At 39.7% G+C, this 20,082-nt stretch overlaps 1 protein-coding gene across 1 annotated transcript; it reads right to left on the bottom strand.

The window, feature by feature from the left end:
* Positions 1-1,932: 1,932 nt before the first annotated feature.
* On the bottom strand, positions 1,933-19,173 carry LOC113224946 (F-box only protein 43-like). The gene is given in 6 exon segments (XM_026454949.1): positions 1,933-2,227; positions 2,334-2,537; positions 5,411-5,513; positions 14,734-16,219; positions 19,090-19,131; positions 19,134-19,173. Coding segments are annotated over 6 exon segments (2,124 nt in total). The 3' UTR covers positions 1,933-1,978.
* Positions 19,174-20,082: the final 909 nt, after the last annotated feature.

Raw genomic sequence — 20,082 nt, 5'->3', positions numbered from 1 at the left:
GGCGCAGTGGCTCACATTTGTAATCCCAGCATTTTGGGAGGCCAATGCGGGCAGATCACTTGAGGTCAGGAGTTTGTGACCAGACTGCCCAACATGGTGAAACCCCATCTCTACTAAAAATACAAAAATTAGCCAGGCGTGGTGGCAGGCACCTGTAATCCTAGCTACTCAGGAGGCTGAGGCAGGAGAACTGCTTGAACCCAGGAGGCGGAGGTTGCAGTGAGCTGAGATCATATCACTGCACTCCAGCCTGGGTGACACAGTGAGGCTCCATCTCAAAAAAAAAGAAAGAAAGGGCTTAAATAAATTAAATAATTAAATTAATTAAAGATCAACTTCATAAATTAAGAGAATCAAGACTGAAATAAATTTCCTAAAAACAAAGAAACTTCTCTTATAGAGAAAAAAGTTAAGACTAAGTGAAGAATATTAATTAGTAAGTTGATCCTGATGTGAAAGATGTCTCAGAAAATTTATGAATAAATATAATTTACATAAATATAATTTAGCCTCCAAAAACCCTTTGTGGAATTAGAAAGGATATAGATGAAAATTTAATATTTAGCAGCTAATCTAAATTTTATAGCAAGTTAAGTAACAAGTTAAAATTTCAGACATTTCCCTCACATATGTCTATATCTAACTCATACTTCAAATTGCTTTGTTAAAAAAACATATAAGAGCTACATTTAAATCTATGCATAGATTGTGAACACAGATATGTATATATATCAATTACCCATATAAAAACAAAAAAATTATGAAACTATCTTCAAATTTTCCCCTGGTATTAGTAATTTGTTCAACAGTAGAACTTATCTCTTTCTTAGCCCAGCGCAGTAGCTCATGCCTGTAATCCCAGTACTTTGGGAGGCTGAGGCGGGTGGATCACTTGTAGTCAGGAGTTCAGGACCAGTCTGGTCAACATGGTGAAATCCCATCTCCACTAAAAACACAAAAATTAGACGGGCATGATGGTGCGCGCCTATAATCCCAGCTACTCTGGAGGCTGAGGCAGGACAATCACTCGAATCTGGGAGGCGGAGTGTGCAATGAGCCGAGATCCCGTGAGATCATGCCACTGCACTCCAGCCTGAGAAGACAGAGCTAGACCATGCCTCAAAACAAAACAAAACAAAACAAAAACTTATCTCTTTCTTGCTGCTGTTCTATAAACGGAACATGCAAACTCAAATCATTTTTGGAAATGATTTATAAATCATTTAAGTACTTTTTAAAGTACTTTATAAATAACTTAGTAAACCTTCTTACTTAAATCTGTCTTTTCCAACCAGCCCAAATTTGTCAGAATATCCAGATTAGATTAAATAAATGAAATCTGTGCCTATAGTTCTAGAATTTTTTAAAGTACTTATTTGAAATGTGTTACTTATAAGGGTATATTAACTAAGACTCCCATTATGAATAACTACATACTTCCAATAAGTTACTCTTTATGTCTTCCTAGTTATTAATATTCAGTAAATTTTACTTAACCAGAGACTGAAATTATAGAATAAATTCAATAGAACTTCTGAAAATATTTTATTTATATTTCATTTCAGTCAAGTACTCATTTTCCAAATCTATAAGGCCATCTGTCTCGAGTTCAAAATCTTTAATACTATTTGAAAAACTATTTTTTAAAAAATGATTGAAGAACATTTCAACACAGTGATGAAATGCACAAATTTAAAATGTTATATAAAACAATAAAATACATACATATAACAACAATGAAGATTCTTTATTTAAAACACCAAGTTATTAAAATGGGTAAAATGACATAGTAAAATAAAGTTTTTTCAAAACTAACTTTAAAGAAAACATACAATGCCATGGATTATAATATATACAAAATAGGAAATAAATCATCACCTGTCATTAATGGGAATATTTGCATGTATTCAAAATATTCATAATTTTAAGTCAGATAAATAGAACACTGCATGGGGGAGTGCTTCTATATTTAGTCTCTTCAGAGGCGTTTTAAATTCCGCTTACTCTGGGCACTTCCTGGGAGAGCATCTTTTCTATTTCTTGGCTTTGCTGCTCCTCTACTACATTCTTCAGACCCATGATAAGCACACAAACATAACACACAAAAGTCAAAACCACAGGCTGTGCGGCTACACAGTCCCCTTTTCTTATATGGCTGGTATTTAGCAGGGGACTGGCACCTTGGGCAAGGTTTTAATGCTTCATCAATAAAAAGTGTTTTGGCAACCTGCAGTGAAAGCACACACACTAAATCTTCTGGTTTCATATAGAGGAGCACTTTATTTCAAACTCTGTAAATATTTCTAATAACTTATTATATAATAAATACTCACCTTAACATATTCTTCCTGTTTACTACTTAAGTGAGTAACAGAAGAGCTTGCTAGAGGTGTCAAAACTTCTCCCCAGGGAGATAATGTTGACCCTTGCTCTCTCTGAGAACCAGGTATCCTAGCCTGTGCCTGCACAGATCTTAAAGCTGAGCGATTTAAAAGCTGGAGCCGAGTGGCAGCATCCTCGACATTTAATACAGCCCCCTGTGGTAAAGGACAAGAGGCATCAACACTGCAATACCAAAACAGTTCCAGGATAGCTTTCTGTTGCACACGGATTTACAAGCTTTGAAGAGGTTTTTTTTGCCATCAGAATTCTCTCCCTAGGTCATTCCTTTTTAGAAAAAAAAAAAAAAAAAAGACCTTTTCTCACCTAACATATAAAAGTTAAATAAATACAAAAAGAAAAAAATTTTAAATTAAATTCTACATCTAAGTTTGTATGTCTGGTTACTTTTCCATTTTTTAAAGTTTGGTTCAGCAAACCTTTCCTGTAAAGGACCAGATAATATATAGTCTAGACTTTGTGGGCCATGTAGTTCCAGCTACTTAACTCTGCGGTCGTAGAAAAAGCAGCTGTAGGCAAGAAGTAAACAAGAGTGGAGAAAACCATCAAATAATTTTCTTGTATAATTTTTTTTGTTTTGGTTAATAGTACATTGGAATAGTTCAAGTAGGAAGCAACCAGTCTATGTTGGAATAGGACAGCAAAGGGCCCCAGGAAGGATGTCTCTGAGGAAAAGAAGGAACAGGCAGAATACCTGATTTGTTTGGACTTACACAGAGGAGACTTTCAGTTCTGGTGGATAATGGGAGATGAATCAGGGATCTGTATAGAGAAACACTAAGCAAAAATAAATAAATAATAGAGAGAGACAGAAAACTAGGCAATTATTAACTCTGGAGGGAAAAAGTTATGCAAGAACGAAAGTGTAATCATAGTGTACAACATACTAAAGCTGTGAAAAAAGTTATAATAATCTCAATACAATCTTTATAATGTCAGCACCTAATTTTGATTCATTCCCAAATGGTGGTGTAATTATAGTCATAAGATAGGAAAAGAGAGAAAAGAACTGAGAGAGAGAGGGGTTATGTTGGTAGTGGTAGTAGTAGTGAGAGGTTAGAAACCTAATCCTTCTATAGAAAATAGTAAAGAAATGACAAGAAAATAAAATCATTTAGAAATATGGAGCTAAATACTAGAAGAAAGTGTTGAAAATGATTGTCTTAATAGAACAAGACTCAAGAGTATGAAGGCATAATGGTATATTTTGTTACAATAGTCCAATTTGACTTTGTAAACCATGTATTACTTTGAAAAAGATTTTAAAAAGCAAGTCAAAATAAGAAAAAGAGCATAAGAAAGGAGGAAAAGTATAGTTCTTTAAGAAACTGAGTTTTTAATAAAGTGATTGCAGAGTATGAGGATAGAATTTTTTCTTTTTCCTTTTTTTTTTTTTTTTTTGTTTTAGACAAAGTTTAACTCTGTCACCCAGGCTGGAGTGCAGTGGCATGATCTCAGCTCACTGCAACCTCCACCTCCCAGGTTCAAGCGATCCTCCTGCCTCAGCCTCCCAAGTAGCTGGGATTACAAGCCTGCACCACCACACCCAGCTAATTTTTGTATTTTTAGTAGAGACAGGGGTTCCACCATGTTGGTCAGGCTGGTCTCGAACTTCTGATGTCAAGTGATCCACCAACCTCGGCTTCCCAAAGTGCTGAGATTATAGGCATGAGCAACTGTGCCTGGCCAAATATGAGAATATTTCTTTTTTTTTTTTCTGAGAATTGAATATTTCATTATCTGGAGTTACATGGAGGGTTGCCAGCACAACCAGATGCTTCTTCCTTAGAGGAGTTAAGGAGTATATGGAGCCAAATGTTTAAATATTAATAAGTGCATGCTTAAACAACTGTTTTTCAAGTCTGTCCTTAGCATACAGGGCAGCATTCAAAAAAGAGATGTTAAGAAGGCAATTAATATCTTCCCTATTATAAACTCCCAGAGCCAGTAGCTGCAGAAGTAGCCAGGAGCTCTGAACGGGTGAAAAGGTAAAGCTTTTCTTCAAAATAAAAAAGAAAGTCAAAGTTTTAGTTAATGGCAGTCCCTAATAGTTCACTGTAATGAAAACCCTGCCAATCTATATCTAGGTGTTCATATTTGTTTATGCCATGCTTCATTCCAATTATTATATTTAGTCAAATTAGAAATTTACTTACAGTATGTTATTAAATATTTTTCACTAGAACAGGAATGAATTAGTGAACTCTCAGAATTTTTTTGGCCTAAAGTTAAATCTATAATCAAACATGGATGCTAGAGTCATCAGATACCTATTACACAAAACAGCATGGCTGACAGGAATCCATCAGCTTCTGTAGGACTTTTCTTGCAACTTTAAAGCCAGAATTCAAATCCTCAAGGGAGTGCAAGTTTATGATGCTTCACAGGTACTGATCTGCTTTGCTCACTTACCTCCAGGCTTGTACATATGTTATTTTCTCTGCTAAAACCCTCTTCTCTGTGTTCACCTGGCTAATTGCTAACTCATCATTCAGTTCTCAGTAGAGACGCACTTCTCTTGATTCCCAAGTATCAGTCAAAAACTCCTTTAAATAACTCTGGGCTTCCTTTAACACACCTGGATTGTAGTCACCTATTTGGGTGTGTGCTCCAAAAGAGCAGGAACCATATCAGAAATGTTCACCATTATAATCTGAGTACTGGCACAGTTACTAGCATGTAATGTCCACTCAAAAGACTGGATTAAAAATGCTATAAGGATATCTCATTATGATTAGGATCCAGCATATAATTCGTATTCAAATGTTGCTAAGAGCACATACACGTAAGCAGCAACAAAGCCCAAAAAGATGTTCTTGATGCTATGTTGTTTATTCCATTTACAGACTGGGTGAAAATTGAGTTTGGGAAAGCTAAAGAATTTATGAGTAAATGTTTGTTAAATGGAAAAGGTTAAAAGATAGCAGGAAAACCAAATTAGGTTGTCTAGCAACATGAGATTATTATGTATTTATACAAATCCATTTTAGAGAAGTACTATATACATTACCTCGGAATCTGTTTTCAGTTGTGTGATATAAAATTTTCTCCTCCGATTTGCATTTTTATCTTGAACAACAATTTCACGCCAATTTCTGCTTACTTTCCAAACACTATAACAAAAAGATCCATCCTTATATTGCATACATTCTATAGGATTAACATTTTGTTGTGTATGCTAACTAATGAGAAAAATTTGTCTTAAAGATTTCGGGCAGTAAATTTAAACCTAAAAATTTAGCTTAAAAATATGACTTAGTCAACACTGTTATTTCATACTGATTCATCATATAAAAGAATTCCTATTAAAATGTAAAGTATATGCCAGCATTATATAGATAGATTACTCTTTTACAAATGGTCATATAAAGCCAGTATGAATCTACTGGGAGACTGATTAAGAGGATTTAACTTCAAATGTAACATTAAAAATTTGGAACAAGAGATACAGGAAATGATTGTCATCTATAACACAAGAGGTTTCATCAATTTCTCCTATTCCTGTGTTTATCTCTGTCATTTTGATTACATAAACACAAGCACAATTAATCCGTCATTGGCATTACTAAGTGCCAAATATAAATACTATTATGGGTCGCACCAGAGTTCCTACTTCATTAACCAAAGTTTATGAGAATGAAGCAGCTAAAAACACAATTTTTGTCCAGTGATTGCTGATTTATCAATAACTTTGATAATATTATTATTAAAAAGTAACACTTTGTTAATTTGGTCTTTTTTTTTTTGTTATTCTAACAAATCAAAAGGAGTAAGGTCAGAAAAGATTGAAATAAAAAAGTCACTTCTTACAGAGGGTCCCAGTTGTCAAAACTACTATTCTTCCAGCTACCATGGCCACTTCAATTGCCATTGACTCTCTCTAAGCTGATATGTGTGCCCTATATCAGAGGGAAGGAAAGGAACACACATAAAGTCACCCAATAATGGGGAAGAAATGAACTACATAATTGGGTATTTGTCACAGATACTGCAACTGGTCATCAACTCTCAAGTTACCAGGAAGAACAGTACTGCCAACATAGTTACATACTTTGTAGTACCAATACTGTACTTTTGGAGAGATGGGAAGGAGAGACAATTATTGCAATATGACTGAAAATCAACTGCTCATATAAGCAAGCACCCAAAAGTGTCACCCAATTTTAATTTTAACTGATGCAAATACTCCAGCATATAAAAATAGCATTCCTGGCCGGTCACAGTTGCTCACACCTGTGACCCCAGCACTTCGGGAGGCCAAGGCAGGAGGATTGCTAGAGCCCAGGAGTTTGAGACCAGCCTGGGCAACGTAGTAAGACCCCATCCATACCAAAAATATTTCTAAAATCCTGTATCTCAGCCATCTCCTTAATTTTTTAAACAGTTTATCATTTGAACATTTTTAAAAGGCATACAACATGGGTACACTAATCTGTTTATTATCCTACTTAAGATATACCAAATACATTCTTGATCAAATCTATTTCAGAAAGCCTTAAACCTTAATAAAAGTTCATGGAAAAATACTAGATTAGAAATCAGAGAGCTCGGGGGCGGAGCAAGATGGCCGAATAGGAACAGCTCCAGTCTCCATCTCCCAGCACGAGCGACACAGAAGACCGGTGATTTCTGCATTTTCAACTGAGGTACTGGGGTCATCTCACTCGGGAGTGCCGGACAATCCGTGCGGGTCAGCTGCTGCAGCCTGACCAGTGAGAGCTGAAGCAGGGCGAGGCATCGCCTCACCTGGGAAGCGCGAGGGGGAAGGGAGTCCCTTTTCCTAGCCAGGGGAACTGAGACACACAACACCTGGAAAATCGGGTAACTCCCACCCCAATACTGCGCTATAACACCGGCACACCGGAGAATATATCCCACACCTGGTCGGGAGGGTCCCACGCCCAGGGAGCCTCCCTCCTTGCTAACACAGCAGTCTGCGGCAATCTAACGGCAAGGCAGCAGTGAGGCTGGGGGAGGGGCGCCTGCCATCGCTGAGGCTTAAGTAGGTAAATAAAGCCGCTGGGAAGCTCGAACTGGGTGGAGCTCGCAGCAGCTCAAGGAAACCTGCCTGTCTCTGTAGACTGCGCCTCTGGGGACAGGGCTCAGCTAAAGGAGCAGAAGCCTGTGCAGACGCGAACGACTCTGTCTGACAGCTTTGAAGAGAGCAGTGGATCTCCCAACACGGAGGTTGAGATCTGAGAAGGGGCAGTCTGCCTGCTCAAGTGGGTCCCTGACCCCTGAGTAGCCTAACTGGGAGACATCCCCCACTAGGGGCAGTCTGACACCCCACACCTCACAGGGTGGAGTACACCCCTGAGAGGAAGCTTCCAAAGCAAGAATCAGACAGGTGCACTCGCTGTTCAGCAATATTCTGTCTTCTGCAACCTCTGCTGCTGATACCCAGGCAAACAGGGTCTGGAGTGGACCTCAAGCAATCTCCAACAGACCTATAGCTGAGGGTCCTGACTGTCAGAAGGAAAACTATCAAACAGGAAGGACACCTATACCAAAACCCCATCAGTACGTCACCATCATCAAAGACCAGAGACAGATAAAACCACAAAGATGGGGAAAAAGCAGGGCAGAAAAGTTGGAAATTCAAAAAATAAGAGCACATCTCCTCCTGCAAAGGAGCACAGCCCATCGCCAGGAACGGATCAAAGCTGGTCAGAGAATGATTTTGATGAGATGAGAGAAGAAGGCTTCAGTCCAAAAAACTTCTCAGAGCTAAAGGAGGAATTACGTACCCAGCGCAAAGAAACTAAAAATCTTGAAAAAAGAGTGGAAGAATTGACAGCTAGACTAATTAATGCAGAGAAGGTCATAAACGAAATGACAGAGATGAAAACCATGACACGAGAAATACGTGACAAATGCACAAGCTTCAGTAACCGACTCGATCAACTGGAAGAAAGAGTATCAGCGATTGAGGATCAAATGAATGAAATGAAGCGAGAAGAGAAACCAAAAGAAAAAAGAAGAAAAAGAAATGAACAAAGCCTGCAAGAAGTATGGGATTATGTAAAAAGACCAAATCTACGTCTGATTGGGGTGCCTGAAAGTGAGGGGGAAAATGGAACCAAATTGGAAAACACTCTACAGGATATCATCCAGGAGAACTTCCCCAACCTAGCAGGGCAGGCCAACATTCAAATTCAGGAAATACAGAGAACGCCACAAAGATACTCCTCCAGAAGAGCAACTCCAAGACACATAATTGCCAGATTCACCAAAGTTGAAATGAAGGAAAAAATCTTAAGGGCAGCCAGAGAGAAAGGTCGGGTTACCCACAAAGGGAAGCCCATCAGACTGACAGCAGATCTCTCGGCAGAAACTCTACAAGCCAGAAGAGAGTGGGGGCCAATATTCAACGTTCTTAAAGAAAAGAATTTTAAACCCAGAATTTCATATCCAGACAAACTAAGTTTCATCAGTGAAGGAGAAATAAAATTCTTTACAGATAAGCAAATGCTTAGAGATTTTGTCACCACCAGGCCTGCCTTACAAGAGACCCTGAAGGAAGCCCTAAACATGGAAAGGAACAACAGGTACCAGCCATTGCAAAAACATGCCAAAACGTAAAGACCATCGAGGCTAGGAAGAAACTGCATCAACTAATGAGCAAAATAACCAGTTAATATCATAATGGCAGGATCAAGTTCACACATAACAATATTAACCTTAAATGTAAATGGACAAAATGCTCCAATTAAAAGACACAGACTGGCAAACTGGATAAAGAGTCAAGATCCATCAGTCTGCTGTCTTCAGGAGACCCATCTCACATGCAGAGACATACATAGGCTCAAAATAAAGGGATGGAGGAAGATCTACCAAGCAAATGGAGAACAAAGAAAGCAGGGGTTGCAATCCTACTCTCTGATAAAACAGACTTTAAACCATCAAAGATCAAAAGAGACAAAGAAGGCCATTACATAATGGTAAAGGGATCAATTCAACAGGAAGAGCTAACTATCCTAAATATATATGCACCCAATACAGGAGCACCCAGATTCATAAAGCAAGTCCTTAGAGACTTACAAAGAGACTTAGACTCCCACACAATAATAATGGGAGACTTCAACACTCCACTGCCAACATTAGACAGATCAACGAGACAGAAAGTTAACAAGGATATCCAGGAATTGAACTCATCTCTGCACCAAGCGGACCTAATAGACATCTGTAGAACTCTCCACCCCAAGTCAACAGAATATACATTCTTCTCAGCACCACATTGCACTTATTCCAAAATTGACCACATAATTGGAAGTAAAGCACTCCTCAGCAAATGTAAAAGAACAGAAATTATAACAAACTGTCTCTCAGACCACAGTGCAATCAAACTAGAACTCAGGACTAAGAAACTCAATCAAAACCGCTCAACTACATGGAAACTAAACAACCTGCTCCTGAATGACTACTGGGTACATAACGAAATGAAAGCAGAAATAAAGATGTTCTTTGAAACCAATGAGAACAAAGATACAACATACCAGAATCTCTGGGACACATTTAAAGCAGTGTGTAGAGGGAAATTTATAGCACTAAGTGCCCACAAGAGAAAGCAGGAAAGATCTAAAATTGACACTCTAACATCACAATTAAACGAACTAGAGAGGCAAGAGCAAACATATTCAAAAGCTAGCAGAAGGCAAGAAATAACTAAGATCAGAGCAGAACTGAAGGAGATAGAGACACAAAAAACCCTCCAAAAAATCAATGAATCCAGGAGTTGGTTTTTTGAAAAGATGAACAAAATTGACAGACCGCTAGCAAGGCTAATAAAGAAGAAAAGAGAGAGGAATCAAATAGACGCAATAAAAAATGATAAAGGGGATATCACCACCGACCCCACAGAAATACAAACTACCATCAGAGAATACTATAAACACCTCTACGCAAATCAACTAGAAAATCTAGAAGAAATGGATAATTTCCTGGACACGTACACTCTTCCAAGACTAAACCAGGAAGAAGTTGAATCCCTGAATAGACCAATAGCAGCCTCTGAAATTGAGGCAACAATTAATAGCCTACCCACCAAAAAAAGCCCAGGACCAGATGGATTCACAGCTGAATTCTACCAGAGGTACAAGGAGGAGCTGGTACCATTCCTTCTGAAACTATTCCAATCAATAGAAAAAGAGGGAATCCTCCCTAACTCATTTTATGAGGCCAACATCATCCTGATACCAAAGCCTGGCAGAGACACAACAAAAAAAGAGAATTTTAGACCAATATCCCTGATGAACATCGATGCAAAAATCCTCAATAAAATACTGGCAAACCGGATTCAGCAGCACATCAAAAAGCTTATCCACCATGATCAAGTGGGCTTCATCCCTGGGATGCAAGGCTGGTTCAACATTCACAAATCAATCAACGTAATCCAGCATATAAACAGAACCAAAGACAAGAACCACATGATTATCTCAATAGATGCAGAAAAGGCTTTTGACAAAATTCAACAGCCCTTCATGCTAAAAACGCTCAACAAATTCGGTATTGATGGAACGTACTTCAAAATAATAAGAGCTATTTATGACAAACCCACAGCTAATATCATACTGAATGGGCAAAAACTGGAAAAATTCCCTTTGAAAACTGGCACAAGACAGGGATGCCCTCTCTCACCACTCCTATTCAACATAGTGTTGGAAGTTCTGGCTAGGGCAATCAGGCAAGAGAAAGAAATCAAGGGTATTCAGTTAGGAAAAGAAGAAGTCAAATTGTCCCTGTTTGCAGATGACATGATTGTGTATTTAGAAAACCCCATCGTCTCAGCCCAAAATCTTCTTAAGCTGATAAGCAACTTCAGCAAAGTCTCAGGATACAAAATTAATGTGCAAAAATCACAAGCATTCTTATACACCAGTAACAGACAAGCAGAGAGCCAAATCAGGAATGAACTTCCATTCACAATGGCTTCAAAGAGAATAAAATACCTAGGAATCCAACTTACAAGGGATGTAAAGGACCTCTTCAAGGAGAACTACAAACCACTGCTCAGTGAAATCAAAGAGGACACAAACAAATGGAAGAACATACCATGCTCATGGATAGGAAGAATCAATATCGTGAAAATGGCTATACTGCCCAAGGTTATTTATGGATTCAATGCCATCCCCATCAAGCTACCAATGACTTTCTTCACAGAATTGGAAAAAACTGCTTTAAAGTTCATATGGAACCAAAAAAGAGCCCGCATTGCCAAGACAATCCTAAGTCAAAAGGACAAAGCCGAAGGCGTCACGCTACCTGACTTCAAACTATACTACAAGGCTACAGTAACCAAAACAGCATGGTACTGGTACCAAAACAGAGATATAGACCAATGGAACAGAACGGAGCCCTCGGAAATAATGCCACACATCTACAACCATCTGATCTTTGACAAACCTGACAAAAACAAGAAATGGGGAAAGGATTCCCTATTTAATAAATGGTGCTGGGAAAATTGGCTAGCCATAAGTAGAAAGCTGAAACTGGATCCTTTCCTTACTCCTTATATGAAGATTAATTCAAGATGGATTAGAGACTTTATGTTAGACCTAATACCATAAAAACTCTAGAAGAAAATCTAGGTAGTACCATTCAGGACATAGGCATGGGCAAGGACTTCATGTCTAAAACACCAAAAGCAACGGCAGCAAAAGCCAAAACTGACAAATGAGATCTAATTAAACTAAAGAGCTTCTGCACAGCAAAAGAAACTACCATCAGAGTGAACAGGCAACCTACAGAATGGGAGAAAATTTTTGCAATCTACTCATCTGACAAAGGGCTAATTTCCAGAATCTACAAAGAACTCAAACAAATATACAAGAAAAAAACAAACAACCCCATCAAAAAGTGGGCAAAGGATATGAACAGACATTTCGCAAAAGAAGACATTCATACAGCCAACAGACACATGAAAAAATGCTCATCATCACTCGCCATCAGAGAAATGCAAATCAAAACCACAATGAGATACCATCTCACACCAGTTAGAATGGCAATCATTAAAAAATCAGGAAACAACAGGTGTTGGAGAGGATGTGGAGAAATAGGAACACTTTTACACTGTTGGTGGGATTGTAAACTAGTTCAACCATTATGGAAAACAGTATGGCAATTCCTCAAGGATCTAGAACTAGATGTACCATATGACCCAGCCATCCCACTACTGGGTATATACCCAAAGGATTATAAATTATGCTACTACAAAGACACATGCACACGTATGTTTACTGCGGCACTATTCACAATAGCAAAGACTTGGAATCAACCCAAATGTCCATCAGTGACAGACTGGATTAAGAAAATGTGGCACATATACACCATGGAATACTATGCAGCCATAAAAAAGGATGAGTTTGCGTCCTTCGTAGGGACATGGATGCAGCTGGAAACCATCATTCTTAGCAAACTATCACAAGAACAGAAAACCAAACACCGCATGTTCTCACTCATAGGTGGGAACTGAACAATGAGCTCACTTGGACTCGGGAAGGGGAACATCACACAATGGGGCCCATCATGGGGAGGGGGGGGGGGGGAGGGATTGCACTGGGGAGTTATACCTGATATAAATGATGAATTGATGGGTGCTGACGAGTTGATGGGTGCAGCACACCAACATGGCACATGTATACATATGTAACAAACCTGCACGTTATGCACATGTACCCTAGAACTTAAAGTATAATAAAAAAAAAAAAAAAAGAAATCAGAGAGCTCATTATAGACCTAGATCTATTCGTATCTCCTTGAGTGGCTGTCAGAAGGTCACTTCTCTGGGGCTTATTTCCTCCTCTGTGAAACATGTGATTGAACTAGATACCTTAGAAGACTTCCAGCTAAGAAATCCTACAGTTCTCTACAATAGCCATACAATTAATGTGTGGAGGAAAGATAAAGAAGGGCTTTGATAGAAGTAGTGGCCATAAAAACAACAAGGACAGAACAAGCAGTGGCTCACACCTGTAATCCCAGCACTTTGGGAGGCTGAGGTGGGAGGATCACTTGAGCCCAGGAGTTCCAGACCAGCCTGGGTAACACAGTGAGACCCCATCTCTACAAAAACTAAAAACAAAACAAAACAAAAAAACCAAGGACCCTATAAAAAACTCTTGACATATACCTGTCAAGAAAGAGGTTCACTAACTTCCTGCATGTTCCTCCATAACCATCACTTTGCAGAAATTCTGTTCCACATGACTTCTCTCTTCATTGCCATGGCATTCCCATGGGTCTTGTCTTCTGACTGTCCTGTAACTCCCCCAAATTGGCATGAACAGAGGCTCATTTTAGTCTTTGTAACCCTAGTTCCCACCCTCAATATTCTGAAATGTCTTTCTCTTTATTATGCAGCAGCATTCAATCTACTGCAACACCTGTGAACACAAATTCTTCAGTTTCTAATTTCTTGAAATTCCCCAAAGTAATTAATTTTCACTGCTGTGTTAACAATAAAAATGAAATAATCCATATTCCCCTGATCTCTGGAAAGATCAAACCCTAAAATGAAAGCTAACCACTGTTTTTAAATTCTAGAACTTAAATAATTAAGTGGTATTCTTTGTACACTGCCATTTCTCAGTCACCACAATGCATTACATTATTTCTGACAAAGTGTCATAACTTTAATACTACTTGCTATCTGACAATATGATCTGAACTATTAAATCATTAAACAACTTACATGGAATAGAGCTTGCCATCTTGAAAATTTAAAATTCAACTTTTAGCAACTCTCTTTCCAAATGACAGAGATAAGAACTTTATTCAGAAAAAAAGACTATATTATTGCTACTTAAGCAGGCTTTTAAACAGAAGGATTGGCCGGGCGTGGTGGCTCATGCCTGTAATCCCAGCACTTTGGGAGGCCGAGGCAGGTGGATCACAAGGTCAGGAGATCGAGACCATCCTGGTTAACATGGTGAAATCCCATCCCTCCTAAAAATACAAAAAACTGGCCGGGCATGGTGGCGGGCACCTGTAGTCCCAGGTACTTAGGAGGCTGAGCCAGGAGAATGGCATGAACCTGGGAGGCTGAGCTTGCAGTGAGCCGAGATCACACCACTGCACTTGAGCCTGGGTGACACAGCAAGACTCCATCTCAAAAAAAAAAAACAAAAAAACAAAAAAACAAACAAACAAAAAAAACAGAAGGATCTGTACTAGCTAGCTTTGCTGGGAAGTTCACTTAAACTACCTTTGATATAAGACAACAAAAGATAGAGATAATAAAACAAATAAAATAAAGGACAACCACTCAAGTCACAGAAAAACTTTCCAACTTAAAAAAAGATAAGTTTTATTTCATAAATAACTCTTACTTCTTACCTGCATAGGCTCTCTGCAGTCAAGGAATCTAAAACCATAGCAAGAATATGCTTTAAATTTCTGTATTTTAATTCTGTTAAGATGTCCAGTTTTTCTATACCCATTTTCTTGCCAATCAGTCCTGCAAGTATACACTGTAGCACAGCTATTTTCTCCCCATCCCCTTGCTCTAAGAATTCATGTGCACTATTTTCCTGGAATCTTTTTCTTTTGCTTTTCATGAACAGCTCATGCACCAATTGCAAGGCTGGGGTCTTCGATAAATTCTTTAAGCTAAAGGTCAAATCCCCACTCTCATCACCGCTCAGCTGACCCTCTGAGATGGCAGAAGCAGCTGCTGCTCTTTTTTCAGAGTCAGGGTGGACAATCTGCTTTTCCTCTTCTGTCTCTGACTGCGAGCTTTGCTCCCGAAGGGTGGACAGTCTTCTCGACCTTCCAAGATGTCTTGTCTTTCTTATGGTGTCCCCCACTTTGGGAGTCCCCTTATGTTTCTGAAGTAGTTCTTGAAAAGAACCCTCCTGGTCAGAGAGGGAATCTTCTGATTTCTCCAAGCTAAGTGAGTTAAAACCACTGTCTTCAGGCGTTGAAATATTGCCTCTCACTTCAGGTGAAGGAGAAAGTATTTGACTTGCATTAAATCTAATGTTTGCCACAAGATTACTTATCGGAGTCACAAATATGTCCTCATCTGTTCCACAAGTTGTTCCACTAACAGAGGAGCCCAGGAGCTCTGGACATGTATTCTCATCATTAATGCATAAACTGCTATCACTAAAGTCATGCGTGATAGAGTCTTTAAAATTATTGCCCTGAATTGGAGATATACATTCAACTTCAAATAGGCTACAATCATCTTTGGAATCATCAATTGTGGAAGTCTTTTGCTGAGAAAAATTAAGCCTCAATTTTTGACTGCATGAAGTCACTTCTTCTGTTTTTAAAGTGCTAGTAACTAAAGGGCTAAAATTATTTGCCCTGGAAAAACCTGAAGCACTGCTTGGAATATTTTTTTCTAAGTTGAGAACTTGGCTTATACTACTTTCTAGAGCACTGTTTTGTGATTCAAAGTCCCCCTTTAGAAGAGAGAAAGATACATGCAACCTTCTGCGAGGTAAATATTTTTTCCCACTGATTTTAGGTGTTTCACAAAGTTCTGGGGTTTTATCATTTTCCTTCCTAGGCAAGATAAATTTCTTTTTTTGAGTGGGAGACTCTAAAGAATGAGTTAAGCCCAGGCCTGAAGTTTCAGGGTGCTCATGGAGTAATGTTGGGCATTTTTCTTTCTTTCCAAGATATCCTTTATCTATATTATCAAAGCTACAAGATTTTAACTCATTGTAGCCACTATCTTGAAATGAAGATGTGGAACAAAAATCTCTGAAGGTGGAGTACTTGGAGTTGACAATTGGAGGAGAGTCCACCCCATTTCCTGCTTCAGTGCCAGCTTGACCTGAGTGTTTTTGAGACATCTTCAAAATTTCTGTTTCTGCAAAGTGACAACAAAGTTATTCTGCCTTTGAAATGAGAATCCAGGCAGCTTACACCAAAATACATTATTTGTTATGAGTACAGATAATAATGGAAAATTGTAAGACAATTTTTGAAAAGTTACTTAAAAAAAAATTCTACTCCATAAAAAACTGTTGTATATCCTACTTAAAATGAGTTCTTGACATCAAAAAGCCAAAATGTTCAGGTTATAAATATTCAAAGATCACTTGATTAACCATAGGCTAAGCACCATGTACACATATTTTATTGAACTACCCTAAAGTGAAAAAACCTAGAAGCATTATTTTGATATTATTACCTTATGATTTTCACAGAACTAAACAATTTTCATTTTAATATTCCAGCTTATTTGTGCCAGCCTATATTAGTCTACTCAAAAAACACTATATGCTACTTTTTAAACATCTTTGGGAAATGTGTCAAATAATGAGTGCTGCCACTACATCTACCTGCAATCAGGCTGAGCAACTCGAGTAATGTTCAAACATGTAACATAGACCTGCTATAGAAATCTAGTCCCCATAACCATTCACAAGGTGTGAATTCCCAGGCTTAAGCCTTTACAAAGACTCTGGCTCATCAATAAACTACTAACACATTCTTCTTGAGCTAACCATAATGCACCACAGATAGGGCCATTTCAAACTTGGCATGTTGTACTTATTCATATCTCACTTTCTAAATATTTAGTGATGCAAGGTCCAGTTTCAGCCTTGAATTCACAGTTAACAGGCAACTATTTATGGGAAAACCACCATTTAAAATATTCTTGAAGTTGCAAATAAAGAATCCAACTCAATTACTTAAAGAACAGTTACTCAGTAGTTACATGAGCAAGGAATGACACTAAGAAATATTTTCCTCTTTAACCTTTTCAACAGTATCATCACATTCCTTCTTTTTAGAAACTTGAAATAAATCTCAAAGAAAGCTAACAAATTTGTTTTGACAAAAATAGTGTTAAGAAAAAATTTATTACAGTTTTTGATATTTTTCCAGATGATTCAAAGGACACGAAGAAGACTGTCATTCCTTCAAAGTTTTCTCCAGGACAAATGCACAATTTTTCTCCATTAAAGATCCTGGGAAGATCTATTTAGTTGGCTGTAATGTGACAGTAATTTATTTATGCTTACATTTAATCAAATATATGAGTGAATGATCTTTGTTACAAAAGCAAATTGTTACTCCAACCACAAATTATTTCTTTATGGTTTGATGACCATTAAAAGATTATTTTTACTAAACAAAGTCTAAGTATTTTTTAACCTTTTAAGTCTGTACTCATTTTTGATAAATGTCATACATGTCCCCTTCTGATCTACATCGTCTCAGATCACTGCTAACTTCTGCATATGGTCACAAGCCAAGAAGATTTATCAAACTGCTTTTTATAATTTTGTTCTCTTTTTAAACAATTTTGTTTTACAAATATGAATAAACTAGAATGCATATTCAAACTACACCTCCACCCATGAACTGTTTTCTCCCTCTCTGAAAGTTATTCTGCTAAATAACACTTTTCACTCAATTTGGATCACAGTCCTTTTGTTTTTATTTTTATATTATTTATTTATTTATCTTTTTGAGATGGGAGTCTCGCTCTTGTTGCCCAGGCTGGAGTACTGTGGCGCGATTTCGCCTCACTGCAGCCTCTGCCTCCCGGGTTCAACCAATTCTCCTGCCTCAGCCTCCCCACTGGCTGGGATTAGAGGCGCCCACCACCACGCCCGGCTAATTTGTGTATTTTTAGTAGAGACGGGCTTTCGCCATGTTGGCCAGGTTGGTCTCGAACTCTTGACCTCAGGTGATCCACCCACCTTGGCCTCCCAAACTACTGGGATTACAGGCTTGAGCCACCCCACCTGGCCGGTCAGAGTCCTTTTAGAAGGTTATGGCAATTGTACTGCTACTTCACCACTAGGTGTCTCACAATGCTAGAATTTGGGAAACTCAAGAGGCAAATTGTTAAAAACAAAGTGGGGAATGCAGATATTATCTCTTCCCCTAAAATGTTATCCAAAAATCTAATCTGGCCGGTGGCTCACGCCTGTAATCCCAGAACTTTAGGAGGCCGCGGCGGGCGAAATGCTTGAGTCCAGGAGTTTGGGACCAGCCTGGGTAACATAGTGAGACCCCATCTCTTCAAACAAACAAAAACACAATTTGTTTCTGTTCATCTACACACTTAAAGTTGCCTCCAAAGTCCTTTCTCTGCTATCATTTTCATCTTTCTACTACCCCAAGACGTTGGTGTCAAACGTGGTTCTTCCCAACTGAATTTTAAAATCATTCATGTAAAATCATGGACTGTGTGTTTATTTTACGGACTCAAACAGTCCACGGATAAATTCAATCAAGCCTCTTCCACATTCATTTCAAAAAACTAGGCTTCTGATAAAAGGCTGTGAAAATTTATCCCTAAAGAGTTCTTCAAGAAAAAAAGAAAGAAAGAAAAAAGCAGCGGCCCGGCGCGGTGGCTCACGCCTGTAATTCCAGCACTCTGGGAGCCCCAGGCAGACGGATCACGAGGTCTGGAGATGGAGACCATCCTGGCTAACATGGTGAAACCCCGTCTCTACTAAAACTACAAAAAATTAGCCGGGCGTGGTGGCGGGCGCCTGCAGTCCCAGCTACTCGGGAGGCTGAGGCAGGAGAATGGCGTGAACCCGGCAGGCGAAGCTTGCAGTGAGCTGAGATCGCGCCACTGCACTCCAGCCTGGGCAACAGAGAGACAGAGACTCCGTCTTAAAAAAAAAAAAAAAGAAGCACCTATCAAATCAGAGAATGAAATACTTACATTAAACCCAAACGTCCTTCATTTGTTAAAGTGGAAACTCTTACCATCAGTAAATCTTGAGCTCTTAGATGTCAAAGTTACGTAGCTTCCAAACAAGAAATTCTCTCATCTTTGTCTTTGAAATTCATGCCAAAATAATGCCAAACAGGAAAACTTTCGTTTGCACAATTAATTGAAAGGTGCGGCAGCACCATGACTGCTCAAAGTCGAAGGGTACACAGTGTGCATGCCGCAGGGATTATTCCTAACATTTGAGAAGGTCTAAATCATTTTGAATTCAGCCCTCCAGAAAATAGTTATCGTAATATCCTTGTTTTCTCCAGCAGCACTTAGACATGACTAAACTCCCCAAATTCGGGCTCCTGAAAAGGCAGTGTGTGCTGCAGCCTGGCACTGACTCCCGCGAGGAGCTATGGCGGGCGGGTGGGTAACGGTCTCAGCAGGGCGTCAAAAATCCGCTAGGCCCAGAAAGCCAAGGGCGGCAGCGGATGGGCTGGCGTCACCGGGAGCGGAGGAGTGAGGGATGCCGTGCGCCTCCGTAGGCCTACCACCTGGAAGACACAGAGGGACGCAGGGCCGGGGCCGCCGGGAGACCCGCTAACTGGCACTCGCCTGGGGTCCCCCCGCCGCCCGCCTGGAGGCCGCAGGGTCGGGCGAAGCGCCGAAGCGGACAGGTGGGAGGGGAGCCGGGCAGCCGCTGCTGGATGCGCCGGGGAGGAGCCCCGTCCTCGCCCCCTGTGATGCGGACTATGGCAACCCCCACGCCAGCTTCGTTTGGGGCCGCCGCCTTTCACTCCTCGGGTTTGAACGGCCCGCCCGGAGTAACCGCTACGCGCAGCCCCGCCCCGCGTCTCCCCGCCCCGCGTCGCCCCGCCCCTTCCTCCGGTTCCGCAGCGCCCCCGCGCGGCTGCCCGCAGGCCTCCGTCCTCGCCTGTGCGGAAGGCGCCCCCCTCTCTTGCTCACCTCTGTACCCGCCCTAATGCGAGTCAGAAAGGCTCTGCCTCTCTCCATTCCCACATTGGGAAGCATTACCGTAT

The sequence above is a fragment of the Piliocolobus tephrosceles genome, chromosome 7 (genome assembly GCF_002776525.5).
Source record: "Piliocolobus tephrosceles isolate RC106 chromosome 7, ASM277652v3, whole genome shotgun sequence".
NCBI lineage: Eukaryota > Metazoa > Chordata > Mammalia > Primates > Cercopithecidae > Piliocolobus > Piliocolobus tephrosceles.
This window is presented reverse-complemented; position numbering and strand designations above follow the sequence as displayed.